This window comes from Ambystoma mexicanum, chromosome 13 (genome assembly GCF_040938575.1).
Source record: "Ambystoma mexicanum isolate Mex_15411 chromosome 13, UKY_AmexF1_1, whole genome shotgun sequence".
Lineage (NCBI taxonomy): Eukaryota > Metazoa > Chordata > Amphibia > Caudata > Ambystomatidae > Ambystoma > Ambystoma mexicanum.
In genome coordinates, this window is record NC_090938.1 from 437709214 (window position 1) to 437733181 (window position 23968).

At 44.9% G+C, this 23968-nt stretch overlaps 1 protein-coding gene across 7 annotated transcripts in view; it reads right to left on the reverse strand.

Annotated features, from left to right (window-relative positions):
* The window catches only part of RDM1 (RAD52 motif containing 1), a 589841-nt gene that overhangs the window by 156957 nt on the left and 408916 nt on the right, over positions 1 to 23968 (reverse strand). For 5 of the 7 annotated variants that reach the window (XM_069634051.1, XM_069634052.1, XM_069634050.1 and 2 more), the window contains one exon: positions 15580 to 15668. In XM_069634051.1, the coding sequence (XP_069490152.1) occupies positions 15609 to 15668 (60 nt within the window). In that variant the 3' untranslated portion in view covers positions 15580 to 15608. Of the gene's footprint in view, positions 1 to 15577; positions 15669 to 23453; positions 23802 to 23968 lie in introns of those variants that run through there. The other 2 variants (XM_069634055.1, XM_069634048.1) reach the window with 2 other exon arrangements.

A 23968-nucleotide genomic window follows, 5' to 3' on the forward strand; every position in this document is an offset into this window, starting at 1 on the left:
GCGGGTTGGCACGGTGGGGGCGGAGAGGGTTCCGACGAGCAGATGGAACACCAGTTCAGCATGCAGAACTATTGAAAGAACTAATTGAGGCTCTGCAAGACCCCACGGCAGTGGCCATCGTAAAATGCCAAGCCCACACCACAAATACAGATTTTATATCTTTGGGGAACGCGGCAGCAGACGCCGCTGCCAAAGAAGCTTCGTATTTACAGAAAGGTGTAGTAGGAGAATACCTGTTGCACCACACAGCAAGCCAAGAGGTCCCCACAGGATACAACATGATGCCCACACAGGAAATAATAGAGCTGCAAGAGGGAGCTAGTGCAGAAGAAAAATTGCTGTGGACTAAAAGGGGATGCAGCAAATCGCCGACTGATTTGTTATGGCGACAAAAAAGTTCAGGAAAAGCGGTAATGCCAGTCACATTGTTAGAAATAGCATTTCAACAACTACACTTTCCCGCACATAACGCAAAGCAACACATAATGGCAGAGATACAAGAAGATTGGTTTGCACCTTGCCTCCATGAACATGTCACAAGACTGGCTTTAGAATGCACGACATGTCAGATTTACAACTCAGGTATGACATTGCGCACACTGAGAGGAACGATACCCAAACCAAATGGCCCATTCAGAGAGCTCCACATTGATTATGTAGACATGGGAGAAAGATGTAACGGGGCTCGCTACATGATTGTGGTTGTATGTCCATTTTCGAGATGGGTGGAGGCAGGCCCCTGTGCGCGCCCTGATGCGAAGGGCGCCGCGAAGTTCCTAGTGCGGGAAGTGTTCCCGCGCTGGGGGATTTGCGAAGTTATTCGCTCAGATAACGGCACGCATTTTGTTAATGAACTATTCAAGGAAGTGACTACCCTATTGGGAATAAAGCACAAATTATGTTCAATTTATCATCCTCAAAGTAATGGCGTAGTGGAAAAAATGAACGGTCTGTTAAAAAGCAGATTGTCAAAACTGTGTTTTTCCCTTAAAAAGACCTGGATGTACTGCCTGCCTTTGGCCTTGTTCGAGTTACGAAATCAGCCAAGTAAAGACCACCACTTGTCCCCGCATGAGATCGTCACGGGAAGGAGGATGCACACAGCGCATTCACCTCTCCGTGAACGTTCTGATGCACACAGAAGCGCAGCGATATTAGGAGAGGAGTTCACAGAGTACTTGAGAAAACTGACACGGGCAGCGCGCGTAATTGCAAAGCAACTAGCCCCCTCCTCTACAAGAGAGGAGGGGAACACAACAGAAACAGTGACAATGCCTGAAAAACCATTACAACTAATGCCTGGTGACCTTATATATGTCAGAAGTTTTGTGCGAAGGTGGAATGCACCACGTTTCCATGGCCCTTATGAGGTAGTGTTTTGCACACCCACAGCAGTAAAGGTAAAGGGCCTACGATACTGGGTGCATTTGACAGACGTACGCAGAGCTTATAGCGCCGCGGAAGGTGAGGTACAGGACGGAGCACAGACAACTGCGGACAATGAAATTGTGCAGAATGGATGATGGGAATTTTGTGTGCATTAAGTGTTGAACACTGAACACGAATGGCGCACGACATGCGTACTGAAATGAACATGTGTATATACATATATATATATATAATTTTTTACAACTTTTGAAGGTTTTTGTCTGGTCCTTTTTGGGTTTTGGAGAAGTTTTCTTTTCTCTCTCTCTCTCTCTCTCTCTCTCTCTCGATTTTTCTCTTTATGTATGAAATAATGTACTGATAGTAATATTTGTAAAGTTACCTTGTCTGTGGACATACCCCCTCCTTCACCCACTCCCATACTTTGCCGAAAAAATTTCACAACGTTCTAAATGTTTACATGCGTGTACTTAATGCACTTTTATGTCTCAAACAGGATTTACTATGGCATCGGATGGGCAGCCTGCAACTAATAGATTTGTTAGATTTAGAGAAATGTTAGTAGATAGATTGACATATTCATACGAATGTGGTTTATCAATGTGTGTTATTGTGTTCTTCATCTCAATATTCTGCCTAATGACACATTCGGTCATAGCGTTCATCTCTACTGAGATGAACGAGGGGGGAGGGGGGAGTAACACCACCCTTGCCCCTGGCACGAATTCAATTACAAATATGAATATTAAAGAAGGTGATTTTTTGATCTGGGATGGATCCCGCCTTGTATGGGGTTACTACACTGCACCACCCACTGCTGCCCCGTCACTATCAAAAGATAAAGGTATGGAAAATGACACAATGTCCCTACCTGAAATATATAACAGCCCCACTACCCTTCCCGCCCCGATACAAAACAGCGACTTGTTGTTTATTGAGGAAAATGGAAAAGTAATTACAATGACAGAACACAAGTCCCTACATGAAGAATTGGAAAAGGGGGGAGGGAATGAGAAAGGGGGGCCTATTCTTACACCTATCGAAACTATAAGGTATAGGAGGGGGGAGAGAAGTAGGCGAAGAAGAGAGACAAGCAGGAGGGGGTATGATGAGTATTATGGGTTAGGATTAGACAAGATGGAAGACCCACGACACCCCCACCAAGCAAATAAATGGTATGCAGATATGAGTACAACAGCTAAACAGACAACTAATGAAAGCTGCTATGTCTGTTCGCTCATCCCCCATGCATCAGGTACACCCAAAGTGTTGTTGCCAAGAGAATTGCCCATTGTGGATGCCCAATGTCTCCTTCATCTCACACTGTGTAGAATAAAGAACACCTTTCAAGCACACGATGTCTCTTTCAAAATAATACAGGACAACAAAACGTGCTATTCAAAAGCGTCTGGAGTGGTCTGTCCTAAAGAACCTTTCTTTGCAATACAAGGGACGCTGTTTTCAGAAAACAAATGGAAAGATGAAGAAGTACTGTGCAAAGCGGAAGCACTGAGAGGTGTCCAACCAGACAAGCTGCGATGGATGGAAAAAACGTGCTTACCAATATGGAAAGAACACATCTCTAAACTAACATGGGTAACAGCGATGGAGAAACCCTTCAAGCTACAAAGTGAAATACAAAACGAACTATGTTTCAAGGGGGAAGGAAAAGTGGCAATGGGAACGAACAAAAACTGTAACAAAACTCTCACCATCCCAGACATGAAAAAAGGAACAGCAGCACTAATGGACACATACTGGGTGTGCGGGAATCAGGCTTACTTGCACCTTCCCCAGGCATGGAGTGGCAGCTGCTCAATGGCCACTTTGCATTCGGCCCTAATGGTGATTCCAGAAAGCCACGTCGACAAAAATAAAAAAACGCAAGGAAACATGAACAAGGACGAGACGTCTCCCACTGCAGAAGCACACCTCTATGTCCTGTCCTCCGGAGGGAAAGAAGAGGAGCTATCACGGAACAAGCGAGCATCAAACTATATATCACAAGCGTCATCGGATTTATTGGCACAGATCCCAGACAGGTATCGCCTGTTCAGCTCCGTGGAAACATTTTTTGCCTCACTGGTTTCAAGTGTCCAAGCAAGAGCAAATGCAAAATGGCTTCAGATCACACGGTGGGAATTGATTCAGCTGGCCAATGACACTGAAGAAGGATTCAACATAATAAAGGTGGAATTACGAGCTCTGCGACTAATGACCATGCAGAACAGGTATGTTCTGGACCTGCTAACAGCAATCGATGGAGGTGTTTGCCGAAAAATAGGAAGTGCGTGCTGCACGTTCGTACCTTCTGAAGACGCAGAAAATGGGTCCCTGTCCCACGTCATTGAAGCAGTCCATAACCTGGGAGAGAAAATGAAGCTGGAAGGTGGGGCTGAAGACAGCTCATGGTTCGACAATATCTTCTCCTGGGTTCCCTCCTGGCTTGGAATGACGATGAAATTATTGATACCGGTTGCGGTGGTCCTCCTCGTGGTGTTCTGCCTGTGCCAGGTGGGCCTTCGATGTTGTGCTAACGCAGTCCCTAACGGTGCGATGATGATGGTGACAATGGGCAACTCAGGTGGTACAATTAAGGCGACACAAGAAGTACATGTACAGACAGGACCGGATAATACTCCCAGATACCAGTTAGTGCCTATGTGCCGTGATAAGTACATAGTAGACAAACTATGGCACACCACTATCAAAGAACCCCGAGATGTGGAACTGGAATGGTATGAGGAGGTCTGGGTGGACTTGGAAGAGACGGGTGACTGTATATATTTAACCTGTACCCCAGATGAGTATGCTAGAAGAGGTGAGAGCTTGAGGGGGGTATGCAGAGCCTGGATGCCTAGAAAAGGAACACCTGCATGGGATGACGCAGTGATAGAGGAGCAGGAATGCAGAAGATTAGAAGAGCTAAAGAATTCGTTACTTTAGTAACGAAAGGGGGGAAATGTAGGGGAGGACTGGCCGCGAGGCCCTCCTCACCTGCAGCCTTCTCCCCAGGTGAGGACCATGACTCGGTGGCCGTCCCCTCATGCCACCCGGGCCCAGGTGGAGGAGGGGTCACCCGCCGACGACATTGCCCACACATATCCGTTCCCTGCATATACCCAAATTCAGTTAGGCCTAGAAGCCATCTTGTTTAGCAAACATGGCGTGAGTTCAGCACACTGTAACGAGGCCCCCACCTTTGGAGGACCTTTCATGCATCTCTGCCGCCGCAGTAGCCTTGGTAGATCCGCTGCGAGCGCGTTCCCATGAGAAAGTCGGATATGAACTAACCCGAGATGCTAACATTGTAACATTATTCTCATCCACAATGTAATATCGCACCCTGCATGACCTGGTCCGCGAGGCCGGGGTGACGGGAAAAAAAGCTGAAGCATCACTATCTGAAGAAAGTAGAAAATAATTCAAGTATTGGCATTAACAAACTACCTCGGGTTAAACAGATCATGTAAACTGTGAATAAACCATAAAGATGTAACGTTACATGATACCACCCTAGGTCTGGACTAGTGCTGCTACAACCACAGAGAAAGATGTCGGCCAAATGTATAGCCTTTACTTACTCATATATGTTTCCTTAATCACCTAACGCAACGAGCATCAATTTCTGTAGGCCATAACCTAGAACGACCTCGTGTAACGTTTAATGTACATAAAATAATCACATCATGTAGTAAATATAATGTTAGGTAACGAAAAGGTACTCGGACCGACTGTATTAAAGAAATGTGTAACGAAATGGAAATATATATGTGTGTTTAAATAACATCAAAATACGGCGGAACATTATAAAAGTTCTGCATTTAAAAGTTAGCAACGCACGAGGAAAAAACCTTTGTGAGTATATGCAAGGCCATTCTCCCTCCCACCCTGCCAAGCCTGCCAGATAAGGAAGCTAAGGCCTGTGCCGCGCTCCCTCACCTCCCCCAACCAAGCTGGAGCCGCTTCAGAGAGTCAGAGGCCCCGGTACCGCATCCAAGGCCACAGCCCACCACCTGGGTTATTTACAGCACGGTAATAAACCCACGTTTTGAATCCTCTGATCTACCAGCACCCTCTCGTAAAGTCCACAACCCTCCCCCTAGACCACCCCAAGAACGACCCCCATCACTGGGACAAGACACAGAGACCCATTTATATAATAACTTCTAACGCGGCAGACAGGCATGTACCAGTCGTCTCAAGCCCCAAAACTCAGCCCCTCGACCTAGAATACCGGTCAATAGGACACAGGTAAATCTCACCCTAACCGACAATCACCGGACCTCTCAAGAGGTGCATTCCTCATGCGTTGCGTTTATTGTATAAGACAAACTGCTGAGCGATTTATTGATGAACTTAGATGTCGTTTCTTGAATAACTGCAGTGTGCATGGCCTAGGGCAAACGAGTCAGGAGAGGTATTCATCTTTGTCACAGGCTGCCCCAGCATACCAACACCGCTCGGATGACCTCAAGCTGGCCTGCCAGGCCCAACCCAACCCACGAGGCTGACCAGTGACGTCCTCACGCCAAGACCAACCGCGCTGCAGCAACACCTATAGTTAGTCGACGCCACCCAATCCCAATTAACTTGTGCCCCCTATAGTGTGTAGGTTCTGATGACGTTTTTTGTATTAGAAATACGCCTGTCTTTGCTATTGTCAGACAGAGCGCTCTCGGAGGTTGCAGAGTTCTTTGCATGCCCTATTCTCTGGATAAACTCCCACTTACGCTCACCCGCACTCTGTCTTGGCCTTATTCCCACTACGGGAGAGTCCCTTATTGTCTCTCATTGCGGGGAAGATCGTGCTGAAATTGGGGGCGCTTCCTTTCAACTATATAAACCCACTGATCCCCTCAAGCAAACATTGCGCGTTACACTTTGTACCTCTGTGCAACGAAAAACTCACAGCCGCCTGGACCAGCTACTTACCTAGTGATCCTGCAACAACATCATCTTTACCTGGACCCTGGCTCGCATGTCACGGCACCGCTCCATCTTCTTGGCAGATCCCGAATAGACGCTGCAGCACCTGCGCTCTCTGTCCCACGAAGCCAAAGTCCTGAAACGAGAAAAGAAGACAAGACAAGGTTAGAACTCCAGAAAACACCCAACCCAGGGTCGCGCTGCATTTAAAACCCAATGCGCACCCTAAGGCACCATTAAAGGCTACTTACCAGCTGTCGGACCACCTCAGCCCCGCTCCTCCGTACCGCCGGCTCCATTTCTTCTACCGCAGCTACCGCCGACACCGCTACACCACCTGCAAAGGGAGAGAGCAGAGAAAAGAGACATTACATACAAAGGACAGAGAACAAACTTTACAAATACAAATACAAATACAACAGTCGGAAGACAAGCGGGTAAGTAGAAACAAGGGAAACACTTACCTACAAGAGAAGTGGTCTAGTCGCAGCTGGCCTGGACTTCACCGACAAGGGACCAGTGAAGGAACTCGGTTCCCTTCAACAAGCGCCCCTGCCAGAAGCAGCAAGACGGAGAGCTCATCATCATCATTCAGCAGGAACCGCATTGCTTATCACCGCAGTTCCCCACACAGATGCAGAGGGAGGAACAGACAAGAGGAGTTTCATCCCTAGGAGGGCTGCAACTGTGCCCCAACGCCTCTGCAGAGACCAGGTGAGCATAACAGGAGCAGACCCAGATATCACAAATTTTTAGAGACGTACATTTCAGTTGTTTGCAACAGAATAACTGATCCGATTCCCACCAAACACACAAAAGCATGCTTTCTGAACCAAGCCCCCGCGCTCCTGCCGCAATTTTGGTGCAAATCTGTCCAGCTGTTCGGACGGGCTGTAGTCGAGCGCAAAGATTTTCCCCATTCAGTCTATGAAAAAAAAATGTGGGAGCCCCCCTGTAACTTTGCCACCCCTGCACAAAACCTCACCCAACTTGGCGAAAGAATTCAGAGACGGCCATATACTTTTTTTTGCAAAGTTTGGTGACGATTCCTCCAGAGAGAATGAAGCCGCCGAAAAAGTGGTCTTCCTAAGGGTTTAGCTCGGGCCGTATAATATATATATATATATATATATATATATATATATATAAATATAAATTTTAATATTTTTTTCACTGAAAAAACTTTGTTAAAGGGATTTTATGATTAAGTTGCACTAATAAAAACCTATGAAACATCACTTTAACAAAGTTTTTTCAGTGAATTTCATAGGTTTTCATTAGTGCAACTTAACCATAACATCCCTTTAACAAAGTTTTTTCAGTGAATTTCATGGGTGTTTACCAGTGCATGCTAATTTCCTACAACTTACTAATATCATACTTACCCCAATATAGCAACATTTCTGTCCAATTTACAAAGTTTCACCTTAAAACTCTGCCATTTTCCACCTTCTAGCATCATTTCTATCACTTCTATACACTTTTTGTAACTTTTTCCACTGTTTTTGCATCCGTCGACATACGCGTATGTCGGACGTCATCGCGGACCTTCCGGACAGTGCCACGTGACCATGCACCGTATGGCATGATGGAGTGTCCGCGAACGCGTCTGCACTTCGCGATTGGGTCCGTGTTTGAAAGACAGTTCAGAATGTATTTTCTGATTAGAAACTGTCAAGCTCAAAATGTACCCTTTCACAGCTCCTACACCTATTCTTACTCATTATCCATTAACAATCTAGTACAAAGCACATACTTGGAAGAATATTAGCAAAACTGTTATTTATCTTAAAAATGGCATCAGCTATTGCCAGCCCTCCTCCCCAAGAGCCACCACCACCACCAGCTGGAGGACCTGCACAACAAAAAAAGCGCAGTACTTCCTAAGACAATGAAGAAGACCAAGAAGATGTGGTAGAGGAAGTGCCTACCCTCTAGCACCAAGAGAGAATCATGGGTGTGGCAGTTCGTTACCACTGTTGGGAATGTACCGAATGCTAAAGCTACCAAAGTGAAATACACTGAGTGTGTGTGCTCAGTCGCGGACTACCTGGACAGTACGCCTACGCGACCACCTCCATGCGCCGCCACACCAAATCCAACCACTGGAATGCTCTCAGAAAGGTTGTTCCATTCTTAGGAAGTAGTAGGCTGTCTTCCTCCACCTCATCTTCCTCAACCAATACTGTAACCACACAGCCTACTTCTGTGGGGTACAAAATCCTACCAGCTACCTTGCAAGCAATAAAAGAGGCTGTTGATCCATATCCTTTGAAGACAATACTCCTCTGTATATACTGGAACACACCACTCTGCGGGGGGGAGCCATTTCGAAGTGCTTTTGAAGCTGTAATCAAGGAGCATGAGATACACTGCCCCCTAGCTTAAGAGTAATACACACGCAACATCTTCCCCTGTTCACCTGCCCCTCCATATTAGTGCTTGTTGCCTCTTCCCTCATTTCCCTCCTGTCCTTACATTGTAAACTCTTCTGCAAAAAGAAAAAACACACAAAAAACCTTTCACAGTAAAAAATAGAACTTAAAAAATAAATCTTATAGAGTCCATCTACTTTACATTTCTTAGTAAAGTACAAAGACTCAATAAGATGTTCCAACATTCCATTAGCATTCTGTGTTATGCTAATGGGAATAATGTGGCATTCATCCCCCGTTTCAGTCACTGGAATGGGGATAATGGCCCAGCAGCCATAGTTATCGGCCCAAGCGAGGGTGGATAACAAGGGCTCAGGACCATTATCCCCGTTCCAGCCGCTGCACTGGGGTATTAGCACCCATGGGTTCCCATAGCGGTAACCCGGGGTGCTAAAAAAGTTTATTTTTTTAAAAAAAGGATTTTTATTCCTATCACTAATTTAGTTTTAACTACTTTTGGGCCGTCCGTTTTAAAGAAACCTACTGGAGAGATGTACACCCCTTTCGGGACTAAGCTGCTGCTCGTGCTGCAAATTTGGTGAAAATCCATCCAGCGGTTTGGGCTGTAGATGTGAGCAAAACATTTTTCCATTGTGTCTATAGAAGAAACCTACATTTTGGGACCCCCATACAACTTTGCCCCCCCCCCTTGATGAAACCACACCAAAACTTGCCAGAAAAATTCAGACGGGGCCATATACTTTTTTTTGCAAAGTCTGGTAAGGATTCATCCAGGGGGAGTAAAGTTATAAGCCGCCCAAAAATTGCATTTCCTACGGGTTGAGCAACTTAACCCTAACTACAGGGCCGCTACCGCAGGCCCTGTAACAATATATATACATATATATATATATATATGTATAAAAAATAAACTTCCTACCGTAATTGTATTTCTGATGCTTGTATCTGCTTAGAGCTATGCATAGGGCGACATCTAGTGAAAGCTGCAGAGTATTACAGTTGTTGTTTTCGAAACTCAAAAAGGGACGTTGACAGGGCGTGCCAGTAATACCATCCCTAGTGTGACGTCCACTGTACCCATGGTCCTTCACACGGTGAGGTCCCTCAGATTGTTTTGTTTCTGACATGAGGTAGCATGAAGTGTAGCGCGAGTACAGGTGTATTTAAGCAGATAAGTATCAGATAAAGCTCAGGTAAACATCTACACACCGTCTTCACCAAGGGGAGGAAGGGTGGGCGCATGTGAATCTAAGCAGATACAAGCATCAGAAATACGATTACAGTGAGTAATGTATCCCTGCCGAGGCTTGTGGAATCTGCTTAGATCACATGCTATGCATAGATTAGCGAGCAGTGCTAGGAGAAGGTGGTGGGTTGTGAGAAGGTCCAGCAGCAAATAGATGTTTTAGAGCCGCTTGTCCCACCTGTGTATCTGCTTTAGAATGAGTGTCAATGCAGTAGTGCTGAGTGAAAGTGTGTACTGAGCTCCATGTAGCTGCTTTGCAAATAGCGTCCAGCGGGACGTTTGCGATAAAGGCCAAAGTGGCTCCTTTACCCCTTGTGGATTGAGCTCTTGGTGTGAAAGGCAGTGTTTTGCTAACAGAGCTGTATGCATCCGACTATCCATCTGGAGATGGCATTCTTGGAAATGCGTTTTCCTTCTCTGCCTGGTGCTACAGAGACAAACAGTTGGTCTGTTTTCCTGAGTGGTCTGGTCTTGTTTACATAGTAAAGGACCACCCCCCTTACACCTAATGTATGGAGTTCTCGCAGCTGAGCTTGTTGGGTTTTGAAAGAAGGCTGGTAGCTCAATGAACTGGTTTACGTGAAATTTGAAAATTAATTTAGATGAAAACTTAGGGCGTGTTCATAAAACCAAAAGTTCACCAACCCTTCTTATGGATGTAATAGCCACCAAGAAGGCAGTCTAATATGTGAGGTGTTTAAGACTTGACTTATGCATAGGCTCAAAGGAGGGGTCCGATGATTTTTGCAAGTACTACATTGAGATCCCAGCCTGGCGGTGGGTTTGAAATAGGACGGTGGAGTCTCTTTACTCCCTCCAGAAATGCTTTAACGACTGGAACCTTCCACCACGATACTTTCTTAATAGAGGTGGTGTAAGCTGATAAAGCCACCAGGTGAACGTTTTTAGAGTTAAATACTAACCCTGAGTCTAGCAAGTGGAGCATATACTGGAGAATGTGGGTTGGAGTAGATTTTATGTGTTTTATTTGTTTAGACTGGCAACAAATTACAAATTGCTTCCACTTGTCGAAATAACAGTGTCTGGTGTTTGATTAATGTGCCTCCTTACCTTTGTGGTAGATTTAGATGTCCAAACTCTACGACCTCGGGAGCCAAGCTGCCAAGTTCATTGAGTGAGGTGGAGGGTATAATGTTATCCCCCCGTGTTGGGTTAGCAAATTGGTCTGGCACAGGAGTCTGATGGGATCGCACATTGTCAGTTTGTACAGATGTGTATACCATGGTTGTCTTGCCCACATGGGAGCAACTAAGATGAGCATCATCTGTTCTCTGTATCTTGTTCACCACCCTGTTCATTAGAAGAGTTGGGGGAAAAAGCATAGGCAAACTTCCCTGACCAATTCATCCATAGGGCGTTCCCCTTGGAGTATGGTTGGGGAAACCTGGACGCAAAGTCTGGGCATTGCTTGTTTTCCTTTGTAGTGAACAAGTCTAGCGTGGTGTAACCCCACTATGAGAAGATGTGATCTACAACGCTTGTGTCGAGTCGCCATTCGTGTTCTTCTGTTAGGGGATCTCTGCTTAGCGGGTCTGCCAGGGTGTTGAGTTCCCCTGGAACATGTTGGGAAGTTAGGAACATCCCCCGTTTGAGTTCCCATTTACATATTTTCTGTACTAGCTTGGACAGATTTGGAGAATGTGTGCCCCCCCTGCTCGTTGATGTTGAATATTGCAGTGGTGCTGTCAGTTAGGATCTGTACCAACAGATTTGTCAGCTGTGTTTTGAATGCTTCAAGCGCTTTGAATACCGCTAGACGTTCCAGCAGGCAATGTGAGTCCACAGACCAAGTGCTGTGAGATGCAGGTGATGTCCCCCCCATCAGAGAGTGACGCGTCTGGTGTAACTACAGCTTACACTGCCGGATCGTGGAAGGTTTTCCCTTTAACAGATTCTCCTTTATCCACCAGCGAAGGGCTTGTACTGTTGTTGGTGAAACGACCACTAGATCGTCCCACTGACCGCTTGCCTGAGACCACTGCTTCGCCAACCACTCCTACATCGGGTGCATGCGCAATTGTGCGTGTGGGACCAGGTAAAAGTGAGATGCCATCATGCCAAGCAAATGCATGGCTTTGCGTATGCTTATCTGGTGACCGGCTTGATACTGAGGTATTTGCAGTAGCATGTTTTGGATTCTTTCCTTTGACGGAAAGACCAGCCCTTCTTCCATATTTATGACAGCTCCTAGGAACTGTTTGGTCTTGTTTGGTATAGGGCTTGATTTGTTGTCAATATTGAGAAGCCCAATTGGAAAAGAAGGTTTATTGTTGTATGAGTATTTTGCCTGCAAATTTGGGTGACTCCACGGTGATCAGCCAGTCGTCCAGGTAGGGGTACACTGGGATAGCCTCCCTGCGCAGGAGCGCTGCCACCACCGCCAGTAACTTGGTGAATACCCTTGGAGCGGATGCTATTCCGAAGGGTAGCACCTTGAATTGGTAGTGCTGGTTTGCTATCTTATTATTATATATTATATAATTAAACAATCACCCCCCCCCCGACATCTTGTTACCAACATAATAAAAACAACCCCTTGTAGGTAGGGGCTTTTCATCAACGTTAATTTAACATGTGATATCATCAGTGATGTCATCTTTGATGTTCTGGGTGTTGTGCACGGTGGTGGCGCGAGTTATGGTTGCTTAGCTTACCATAACTGGCAAATTTCTGAGGGTTTTTCGGTTTTACCTGTAACCATAACGTCCCTGTAACAATGTTTTTCCATTGAATTGCATAGGTTTTTATTAGTGAAACTTATCCATAACGTCCCTTAACTATGTTTTTTATTGAATATATATATATATATATATATATACACACACATACATACATACACACAGCACACTGTTTCCTCCTTGCCGAGAGTGAATTATCACTCACCAATGGCAATGGCAACTGGAAAGGGCACATTTTGTGGCCTGGCCCCCATGACTGTCTATTGATAGACTATTGATAGAACCAGCATGTGTACTGCTGGCAGCCTGGCATCTATTGGAGTAATTCATGTGCCATCTTTCCCCATGGTCTCCTGTTTCGAAATAACAGATTCAACTGATCACTGCAGGATTTGGGTCTACATAAATGAGAGCCAAAGGCTACTGTTACAACATATCTATCTATATTTATAAAAGTGAAAATGTGCGAGTTTGTGTTTGGGGTGAAGCATCGTTCTTTATACAATTCCACAGAGTTTCACCAATCTGCACCAAAGTTTGCATAGTTACCTATTAGGACCCTCCAAACATTACTGCCTACATGACATGTGGACACCCTACCGCTTGCCCTGGATTTCAGCACCTTCACACATGAGACGGTTGCCTGAAATCGCCATAACAATGTAGTCGTAGAAGGACCGGTCCCGACAGGAGGAACACAACTTGGCCCTCTGATGCACGATTTTGGAGATATTTGCACCGCTATGAACTGCACCCCACTGAGCGCTAGGAGATTCCCTTGGGAGGTAGCCATGTCTGGTATAAATCAACATAACATAATGCCAGGGTGAGGTGACAGGTTCGGAGAGAGCACAGAAGGTCCCAGTATGCAGCAGCACACTAACTCTCGCCTCCCTCCAACGTCTGCTCCGCAGTATGTCAGCCAGCCACATGTGCCTATTTTCAGTGCAGTTTACTTCAGGGTGCAAAGCAAAGCACATCAAGCAATAAGTCAATCGGAACAGCGACCTAACAGGATCATTGATTTTAAACAATTCATGAGAGTGTTATCATGCCTGTCTACAGAACCGTTCGGAGAACGGGTACTTTTGCAAGTTAACAATAACCATGACAACATATTTATAATAAACTTGACTACAAGAACTATTTTTCAACTCTGAAGAGCAATGATACAATTCTGAAACAGACTAATTTACAGGCTGGACATGTATAAGACTATTTTTCCAAAGCCAGTTTGACCTTCATTCCACCCATCTTTCCTGCTTTCTATCCTCATTTGTCCATCTTCTATTTATTCATTTCAGTATTGTATTCTTTATTTCCTTCTCTTCATTTTCATTTATTCTTCACTTTCTTTGATATTTTCTTTCCATATCATTCCATCTTTCTAGGTGCTTTCATCTAATTTTTTCCATTGTTCAATCCTTTCTTCTTTACTGTTCCCCTTCATTCCATCTTTCTTTGCATCTCTTCCCTTTATTTTCATTTCCTTCGACCCACGCTCCTTTCTATTGATCTTTTCTTGGTCTCTTGTTTTTCACTTTCTTTCTGACTCTTTCTTCCTTCTTTCTTCATAGCTCAATTCTCCCTCGTCTTCTTTCCTTACCAAGTATTTCCTCCTTACTCTCTTTCATTCTTCCCATTCTTTTTTCCATCATGCTTTCCTTTATCCCATCATTGCACCTTTCTTTCCCTTGTTAGAATTTTTCTTTTTTCAACTGATAAACACCATAATGTTTCTAGTGGATGATGCATTAGAAGATCTGAAAAATCAAATGAATTCCCTGCCAATAATTGTTTTATTAAAGGAATTCATCCTTACTTCGCGTCACCAAATATAACTGGATCGATAAACCAACAGCCATTTCTTTGACTTGGAAGAAAGTCTTTGCACTTCAATATGGAAATAACATACAGCTGGAAGTTTTATCTCTGATGTGAGCATATTTTATAGGCCAAAAATGAATACCGTAACAAAATCCTTGCCATTTATGAGCCTGTGTTGGGCCGTTACCAGAGGGCTTGCCTGAGCCCGAATAGTTCCAGCAAGGGCTCAGGGCAGTTACCACCCAAGTACATTTTGAAAGGCTTACTATAGATCTGAAGGATAGTAAGAGTGAAGACCTGTACTGGCTTGTAACGTAAAATGAAGACGCTTGAACTCTTAGTTGGAAACAGGCTTATTTTGCCACATACTTCCTTTTTTCCTTGACCATCATCGGGTGATGAAATCCACTGCTTACTACTTGGAGAAGAAGAGATTGAGGAGAGCGGAAACCATGAGCTCTCGTAGTTTCAGTCGTAGGCCATACATGATGAACTTGCTTTTTTGGTGCTTGCTACAGGTGTTTCCAGATAATGGAACCCTGATCGCAACAAAGATTACCATCACAAAGCAGTACTAATTGGATCAACTTCAACACGACAGAAAGCTGAATGGGTCTACTTGGAATGTAAACTCTAATCCAGGACTAAAGATAGGTCAAATATCGCTGCAGTGTGCACTTACTCCACAGAGTGATCTTGCTGGCTATGTAGTCGAGTTTGGAGGGCAGGACTGTTCAGACTGCCATAAACAGGAAATCAAGAGTTTGCAATAGGATTAACTTCTTGGATGCCCACCTGACTACTGAGAAGGTTTCTAGATGCATTGCCCACAAATCGACTATTCTCACAGTGTGAGTGGCCAACAAAAGGAGTATGAAGAAACTAGGACCAACAGGATATGCCAATTCCCAAATTCATGACAAAGTCATCAAGCGCGTTTTCTAGCAACTGAACACGAAACACCAAAGGGACACAGCAGCAGTCAGTCGGAGAGTTCCTAACTGTACGAGGCTTGCATTTAAAAGTCAGCGTTTAGTAAAATAGGGGTCTGTAAGAAACATTGGGATGAGTGAGCTCCCAAGCTGCTCATACTTACCTGAATAAGCCCCTGAAGCTCTTCCTCACTCAAACAATCCACGGCATCTTCCCGGACTGAGCTGTATTCTGCCGCCACCTTCCCATTCTCTGAAACACAAAGGCATTAGCAGTCAACTTACAAAAGCACCTAAACAAAAAGCTGGTCGCATTTTTACTGTTTTCTTACAACAAAAAAGGTAACAAAAGTAAGAAATGCCTGAAACCACACAGAGGTTCAGGTGGTGAGACTAGCCTCCTAGACTGGTTAGTTATCAATGTAAAGAGTACTGTGAAGAAGGTGAACATTTATTTTTCAGGTTTATTTAAGTGAGGGTTTCTTAAAAGGTGATAGAGAAGGGTTCTATAAACTTATTTATGTCTCTCCAAAATGCATGTAAATGACTGGACAGAATCTGCCCTAAAAAAGCTTGGCCCTGATGGGATTCCCCAAAGAACGCTTGATGAAATCTGTGTGGTTTCAATTTATTTATGAAGAGAGACCTTGCGCTTCAGAAGGCCTGTGGTTCTGCTGCACCTGTTGGATGGTGGCAAATTCTTTGATGAATCCTTGCCGTCACTGTGGGGGATATTGATATCTTTTGTTTCTTAAGGTTTGTGTCTGTGTGTAAATGTCCGAGGACAGAGTTACTGCGACAGGAAGGGTCACTTTACATATATACACAATCCCTGAATCCACTCCTCTGCACTTGCATTCCCTTACCCCCTTCATCTCACTCCTTCCAATATCCCGCTAACCTCTACCCACTTTCCCTCTATCTTTTACCATCTTTCACTCCCTCTTCTTCACGCCCCATCTCCATCCCCTCAAATGCTTCATTTTGCTTCCCTTAGCTCCTTCCATCTCTCCAACTCACACTCCCTCACTCATCTGTCCCTCCCCACACATTACTTCCCAATCCCTCACTCATTTGTTTGTTCTTCCGTTCTCACTCCTTCCCAATCCTAGTTACTCAAGATCATTCTCTCCCCCCACCCTGCCCTCCGTCCTCTATTCTCCACATTTCTATCTCTGGCCCACTCCACGCTTTTCTATCCCTTCCTGCTTTCTCTCCATGTCTTCACCTACCTTACCTTCGTCCCTGTTGGACCTTTCTTCCCCTCCTTCTGTCCATATTTCCCTCTTTTCCATTCCTCCCTGCCAGTCTCTTAAGCAGCTGGTACCTCTGGTTGCACGCAGCGTTCCATTGCAGGTGCATTAACACGCTGAGCTATCTTGAGTTTGAAAGTGGTCTCTGGTTTAAATGTGACCCGGGCGGGTGGAAGGGACTGACTCGCCACTTAAGAGGGAGAGAGACAGCTGCACAATTATGGTGGTGGGGAATAGGAGGCAGATGAAAGAGTCAAAAAGAAAAAGCAAGGGCTGACAGGTGAGATGGCTGGAAAAAAGATCCACGAAGAAAAACAAAGCCAGGAAAGAAAGAATGGAAATTACGTGAAATGCAAAAAAGTTAAAGCAGGACAAATTAAACAAATTAAAGAGAAAAAAAATAAACGGCAAAAGGAGGAGAACAATCAAGGCGTGTTCACTTTCCCCGCAATTAAGGGTGAGGTGATGAGGCGGCCTTCTTACTTTGAAGTGAGGAGCATTTGCTAATTGTGCAAGATGCATGCTATCACTTCACTAAACCGGAGCACACCTCGAGAGGAGCCAGGAGCCCTGTCAGGCACAGTGAGGGTGTAGAAAGACAGTCACAGCTTGCTTGCCTTTTGTGACTGCCTTCGCTCAATCCGGATGTTCACTCGTAAAGTTCCCCATGCAAGTACTCACATAATCTCTACGGGCAAATGAAACGCCTGCCCCCGTTCATGGAAAATGGACCTAGCTGACCCTGTGTACTCAGCGCCTATGGTAGGGACTACTGTACTCCTAGTCCACAGTCCCACCTCCTCCATACTTGCGGGAGACCCTGCTTGCGGGAACTGGACAACAGCATTAAAAAAACACCAATTTTGATTAGAAGTACGCACATGGCCACTTCCCGCCGGACACTGCCCACCGGCAAGTCCTTTTCAATCCCGTATGCCTATCCGCCTGATGTCTTGTTAGTGGGGTAGGTGGGAGAGCAGATGGAGAAAGGGGGACTACGGACTAAGAGTACAGTAGTCAATACAGTGAGAACCATCCACCTTCCTACATAGCATTCACACACTGAATATTGGTGCTGAACCCCATGCTGTCTTTACGCAAAATTTCTGCAATACTGCTTGCCAAAACCTGTCAACCGCCCGATAATTTGAGTCCAATCAATAATGCCATGAAAAAGCAGAAGGCAAAGCAGAACTGGCGGTCCCGGCATTGACCACTCAAGTCAAAATAGATTCTTGCCTGTTCTTTCAAAACCATTAAGGACCACATTGACACCCTCGCTCCAGCCCTGGCTGATTCTGCAACCACTTTCTCCTCCGGGACCTCCCCCTCAAGCACTCTCTTGTGCGCCCTCTTCTCAAGAAACCCTTGACCAACCCTTCCTTTTCGGCTATCTATCGCCCGATCTCCATCACTCCTTTCCTGGGCAAACGCCTGGAAAAGCTGGCCATCTCCCAACTTAATCTTCACACTGAAACTGTTGGTTGTTTCCATGACCATCGGCTGGCTTCAGAGCAGCCAGAAGCATGGAAACTGCTCTACTGAACATCCGTGAAGACCTGCTCTCTAACCTTCACTCTAATCTTCCCTCTGTCCTCATCCTACTCGATCTCTCTCCTGCCTTTGACACAGTCAACCATGCCATCCAGCTCAACTGGCTCTGTGATAATATGAGTATCACTGATCAGGCTCTGGCCTGGCTGACTTCTTTCCTCTCTGACCAACCCTCCCAGGTCCAACTTGGGTCCTTCCTCTCCTTTATTTCTCTCCCCACCTGCGGTGTTCACCAGGGGTCTAACCTTTCTCCCTGGTTGTTCAACCAATACCTGGCACCTCTCGTGAACCGCATTGCCGCTCTCTGCTCCAATTTCCAGTGCTATGCGGGGGACACCCAGCTCGCCTTCAGGCTGCCTCTTCTCCTTTTCTCATCCCGGATTGTCTGACTGCAATCCAGGAGTGGTGCGGCGCCAATTATCTCTGCCTGAATGCAAGCAAGACAGAGATCCTCCTCGTTGGCACACAAGCACCCCTCTTTCCCGCAACTCTCTGGCCGGCCTCCCTTGGCTCTCCTCCTGCTCCCACCTCTGTGGCTAAGAACCTCTGGGTTATCTTTGACTCCCCACTCTCCTTCTCTACTCATATTTCCGACATCTCTAAGAAGTCAAACTACCAACTGCACCTCCTCAGAGGTATTCTTTTTTCCTCTCCTTGCCGCAGAAGCTCACTGTATCTAGAGCTCTGGTTCTCTCTAGGCTTGACTACTGTAACAGCCTCCTTTTAAATCTGCCTGCCTGTACTCTCAGTCCTCTGCAACTCATCCATAACAGGACTTTGAGACTTGTCCTTGGCCTCAAGCCGAGGGATCGTATCTCTCCAGCACTGAAATCTCTCCAGTGGCTGCAAGGATCAAGTTCAAGACCCTTTGCATTGTCCACAAGGCCTACTGGGGTCTGTGACCAAAATACCTCAAGCTTTCTCTTCTGAAGTATCTTCCTACTCAAGCACTTCGCTCCTCCACCTCCAACTCCTTGAGGGTCAGTCGCCTTTCCAAGCAACGAGTTGGGGGCAAATCTCTCTTTTCGGTTGGCACCTCCCTCTGAAACAGCCTCCCTGCCACTCTGAAACTTGAGCAGAACCATCTCTGGTTCCGTAGGCACCTCAAGACTTTCCTCTTTGCCTGTGCCTTCTCTCTTCTGCTACCTTGCTGATCTCCTACCAGATACTGTACTGGTTACCTGGCTACCCTCTGAACCACGGGGCCCAGGTTCCTGCCCTCCCAGTGGCACACTTGTACTGCCCCCTGACGACCCTGCACTTGAGGCTGCATCTGCAACCATACAACCCCCATACTTGCACTTATCGATCACCTGTTTTTCTGCACTTTACCCTTGCAATGCCACCTGCTGGCCACTCTTCGTGTTTTCAATGTTTGTTCCCATACCTTGCACTTGCTCCTCCTCTCCTTCCCCTGGCACTTCTCCCCTTACCCCTCACCTGCACTTGCGCGATCTCACTGTCACTAGGACTAGCAAGTTTGTGGTCTTGTTCCCCCTTGTTCCCCTCCCTCGCCTTGAAACACTTTGTGTATAGATATGCTATAAATAAAATACCATATCATAATGCGTCTCTTGAGGGGGACAAGTACCTTCTTGGCCCAAAGTGGTTGGGTGTGACGGCCCTTTGGAGTAGGCAATCCTTGACATTTACAACCTTGTTTAAAAGCAGATAATATCCACCGAGCTATAGTGGGCTTGGAAGTCAACTGCACAGGAGAATTACCCACTTAAAGACAAAGAGCCTACCCCATGACCTAAACTCACAGGCCAGGTCTACATTGAAAGAGCAACTGACATCCAGATTGTGTAAAGTTATTTCACCCTTCAAGGGCCGTTTAGGGGATAAAACCTGAAGTGAAATCTCCAGGTTAATGTAGAAGTCTGATATCACTTCTGGAAAACATGAAGGGAGCGCATGAAGTACAGCCCTGTCCCTGTGGAAAGTGGTAAAGGATTCAGCTGAGGAAAAGAACTGCAGTTGATTGATCCTACAGGCCAGCATGATGGGAACTAGAAAAGCTGTGTTTTAGGCCACCAGGCTAATGTCCAACATGGCCACGTGTTTAAATAGTTTATGAGCTAGAGCCGTGAAGACAACAGAGGTTTTAGTAAGGAAAAGGGCCCCTAACTAGCTGCTCTCCACACTGTAAATTATTTAAACTTCTGCTAACTAGATGCACATGGTCTACCCAGTTACCCCTCCACTGAAAGGACGCATTTAGTCAGCACAACATTGAGTGGTTTGCCCTTCCTATCAGCCCATTCCATCTTTGGATGATGTAAGTGATTTCAATCCAGCACTCCAACTAAGTCAATGCCTAGTATGGGATGCCCAATGGAAACCCTTATTTATATATTTTGATGTCAAACGTTCGTTTAATTCTGGATGATGTACCCTTATATAACAACCCTCTCTTTGAATTCCCCCCGGTCTCACTGAACCAAGAAATAGGTTCGTTTTGCAAATTAAAATATTTATTTGAAGAATTGAACAATATATATATCACACTTTTATAAATATGGATAATATCTGAATATCACACTCATGAATATGAACAATGATCAGCAATGGGTAATATTACAATATCAACAATCTCTTTAATCACTTAGGAGTAGGAATAGGTAGAATAATCTAGCAGAGAATACTTTGTATGGGTTCAAAAAATTGCAATGATAGGAAAGAATGCAACACAGAAATAAAAAAAGTGATATGAATTTAACCAAAGACAATATGATCACTCTTTCCCCCTATTGTTACTCACTCCCCCCAACATGCAATATGAAGATATGAAATGAGTGCACACAGGTATCAGGAATAACAATCAACAAGGCAGTTCAATCCCACTTCCCCCCAGCAAGCAGAGAGAAACAGGGCTAATTTTAAACAGGTCAACTGCTTTTGAATGTGATTTGAATGGAAGGGGAAAAATGCTAAAAAATGGCTTTAATTTGCTAAATGAAATTCAGATCAAGTGAGAGTTGCTTTGGATATGTTCAGGTCAACACTAGCAATGATTGTAGAATGATTAATAGATGGAAAACGAAATTCAGAAGTTGAAAACAAGAAATAGCTATTTTTACATGGGGTGAAATTTAGCCAAATGTGAAATCGCAGCAACGTTTCTGTGTGCGGGAAATGCGATTACGGAAAAATGAGGATGTTAGCTTCAAAATGACATTTAAATTTCGTTTCTAGGACGTGCAGTTCAAAAGTTACAGAGGTTTTTGTGAAGGTAGATTTTTCTTATACAGAGTCAAGATTTCAAAATGAAAGATTGCGCTTTAAAGATTCGGAACCAATATGGACTTATACTAAGGGGCTATGAAAGTACAAGATACCCAACAGGACAATCACCAGACCAGAGCGCCTTCCGCTCTGGTTGCTGTGCGCCAGGACACTTGACTTTCTTCAGAAAATATCAGCGCACAGATGCTTATCACTCTGCGCGGCCTCTTGGACTGGATCTGAGGGGTTCTGGGTTACAGCTCTGCTCTGCAGGTCTGGATCTTGGTTCTAGCACGGGGTTCTTAGCTAGAACAGCAAAACAGCACAGCCAGGCTGTTGGATTTTGTGGTGCCCCTTGGAAGTTTAGGGGTTAGAATCAGGTTGCTGAAAAGGGTTCAGCTTTTTGGATCGGGCCTTACTGCTTCAAAGTTCTAGAGTCTGGATCTGGAGTCTGGATCTTCCTGCAGGGTGCTTCGCCAAGAAATCAGTTGATGAGTGGAAAGTGTGTATCTTTCTGGGTCCTCAACAGTCCCTATTTATCCATTTCTAAAGTGGGTGGGGAGGCTGATTATCTATGCCCAACCCTCTAAGGATCTGATAGGTCAGAGAATTTCCCCTCTCCTTATTTGAAACAGGAGCAGTGTGTCATATGTGTCAGAGTGACACTGTGTTTATAGCCCAAAGGAAATCCCTCCCCTTTGCTTTTACTTAGGAAATCTATTTTTCCCAAAAAACATCTTTCCAAGATACACAAGTTGTTCGTAATATATAATTACATGACAGATTGCCTAAGGTACATTTCTGTCCAACTCTCATTTTCCTACGAGCTATGGTTCATAAATGACAACTTGTTCACGCTTTTGGTGGGTTTCTCAATGTTAGCTCTGCACCAATTTTTATACATGCATGTACATCCCATCTGGGCACATTCCTGTAATTTTGCATGTTCCTAACATAAACAAAATGGCTACAATATGAATCATTTCTGTGGTTCAGTCTCAGAATATCGTACAGATTCCAGCTTAGTCTTAAACTGTGAGCGAATTTTTCATTTTAACAATCTCCAATTTCATATTTTTGTCAGTTCAGTACACTTTGCTGTGAGCATTTTTCTAAACATATTTTTACTTCCGATTCAATCCACATTTTCAGTCTGGCCCGCCCCCAGGGCTGGGTCAGAGGGTCACGTGGCTTGCCTTCCTGCCAGAGCTACACCCGAATTAGCATTTTCTATTCAGTTCAAGGAACCCATTGTTTCTAGCTCAGGGCAGAAGAGGAAATCTCTTCCCCTTCTGATTAACATGCCAATGCGAAATGCTCTCCTTTTGGTGGGAATGAACAAGTTGTGAGTTTCTCAGGGGAAGAAGGCCTCTTGGAAGTTTTAACTGAATCAGGTTACCTTCTGGTCAATTGTAACATAGTTCCTTGTGAAAAAAAAATACATTTATAAATTTACTTTAAGCAAACGTATCTTTACTTCCAGTCTTTTTCAACATGAAAATCAATGTTTGGCACTCTTATGTGGCATTTTGATGGAATTCTCTTCTTTGGCATATTTTAAGTTCAATGTTCAACTTTACACATGATAAGTTTTAAATCGCCGGCTTCTGACAGAGGTGAGTAACGGTACAACACCCATTTTTAACGGATGTCTTTCCATCAAGTATCTTTAAAAGAGGATTTTGTTCTGATAACCTATGATTCTTGCTGACATTGTAGTTATGTGAATTCCTGCAGTAGAATAATGTGGAACACCCAACAAGGAGGTTGGATCTTTTAGGTGGTTTGTGAGCCATGATTTTTGCACATTTTTGACAATCAAGAAAACAGATTTCCAAACAGCTCTGTGTTTCTTTTTGGCAATCAGCATTGCTTTTTCAAGTGATTACAGGCTACTTTGTGGGTAGCCCAATGGTGGGTTTTGACAGTGGTCTCCTGTGTTCACTGAGATAGGCAAAAGTGGATGGCGGCATATTTTTCAAATTATTACGTACTGTGCACTTTCTGGTGATTTTTAGCGAGCAGCATGCTTTCCGGCGGCCATTATGATGTTTCTGCTGCAAGCAATGCACAGTAATGTTGCAGGGCTTGGACTAGTGGGTTGAGACATCCCACAAGCCCCCCTCTTGCAATTGGCGTTGGCCGTCCATCAATGGAAACTTGCAAGACTGGGATGTCAGCCTCATCTCTTCTGATTCTATCAATGGCAAAGTTTAGCATCTTTTCCTCCATCAGGGGTGGATCGAACGGTTCTCCTCGCCAGTCCTGATGGGAGTATTGAGCGATACTCCGGCCCCCTCGGATCTTTAATCCCGGTCCCCGGGTACTCCTCCTTGGTTTATCTCTCTCTCCTAGGATGACAAAGCAAAAACATATTTGTAGACATTACCCCACCACTATTAATGTTGTGGGGCGGACATATACATTTTGAGAAATCAGGACACATTTTTACTATTGTATTTTATAGACTATATGTGGAATATTTTAGAGTTGGAATTTTATGGATCTGGAGTGGCCC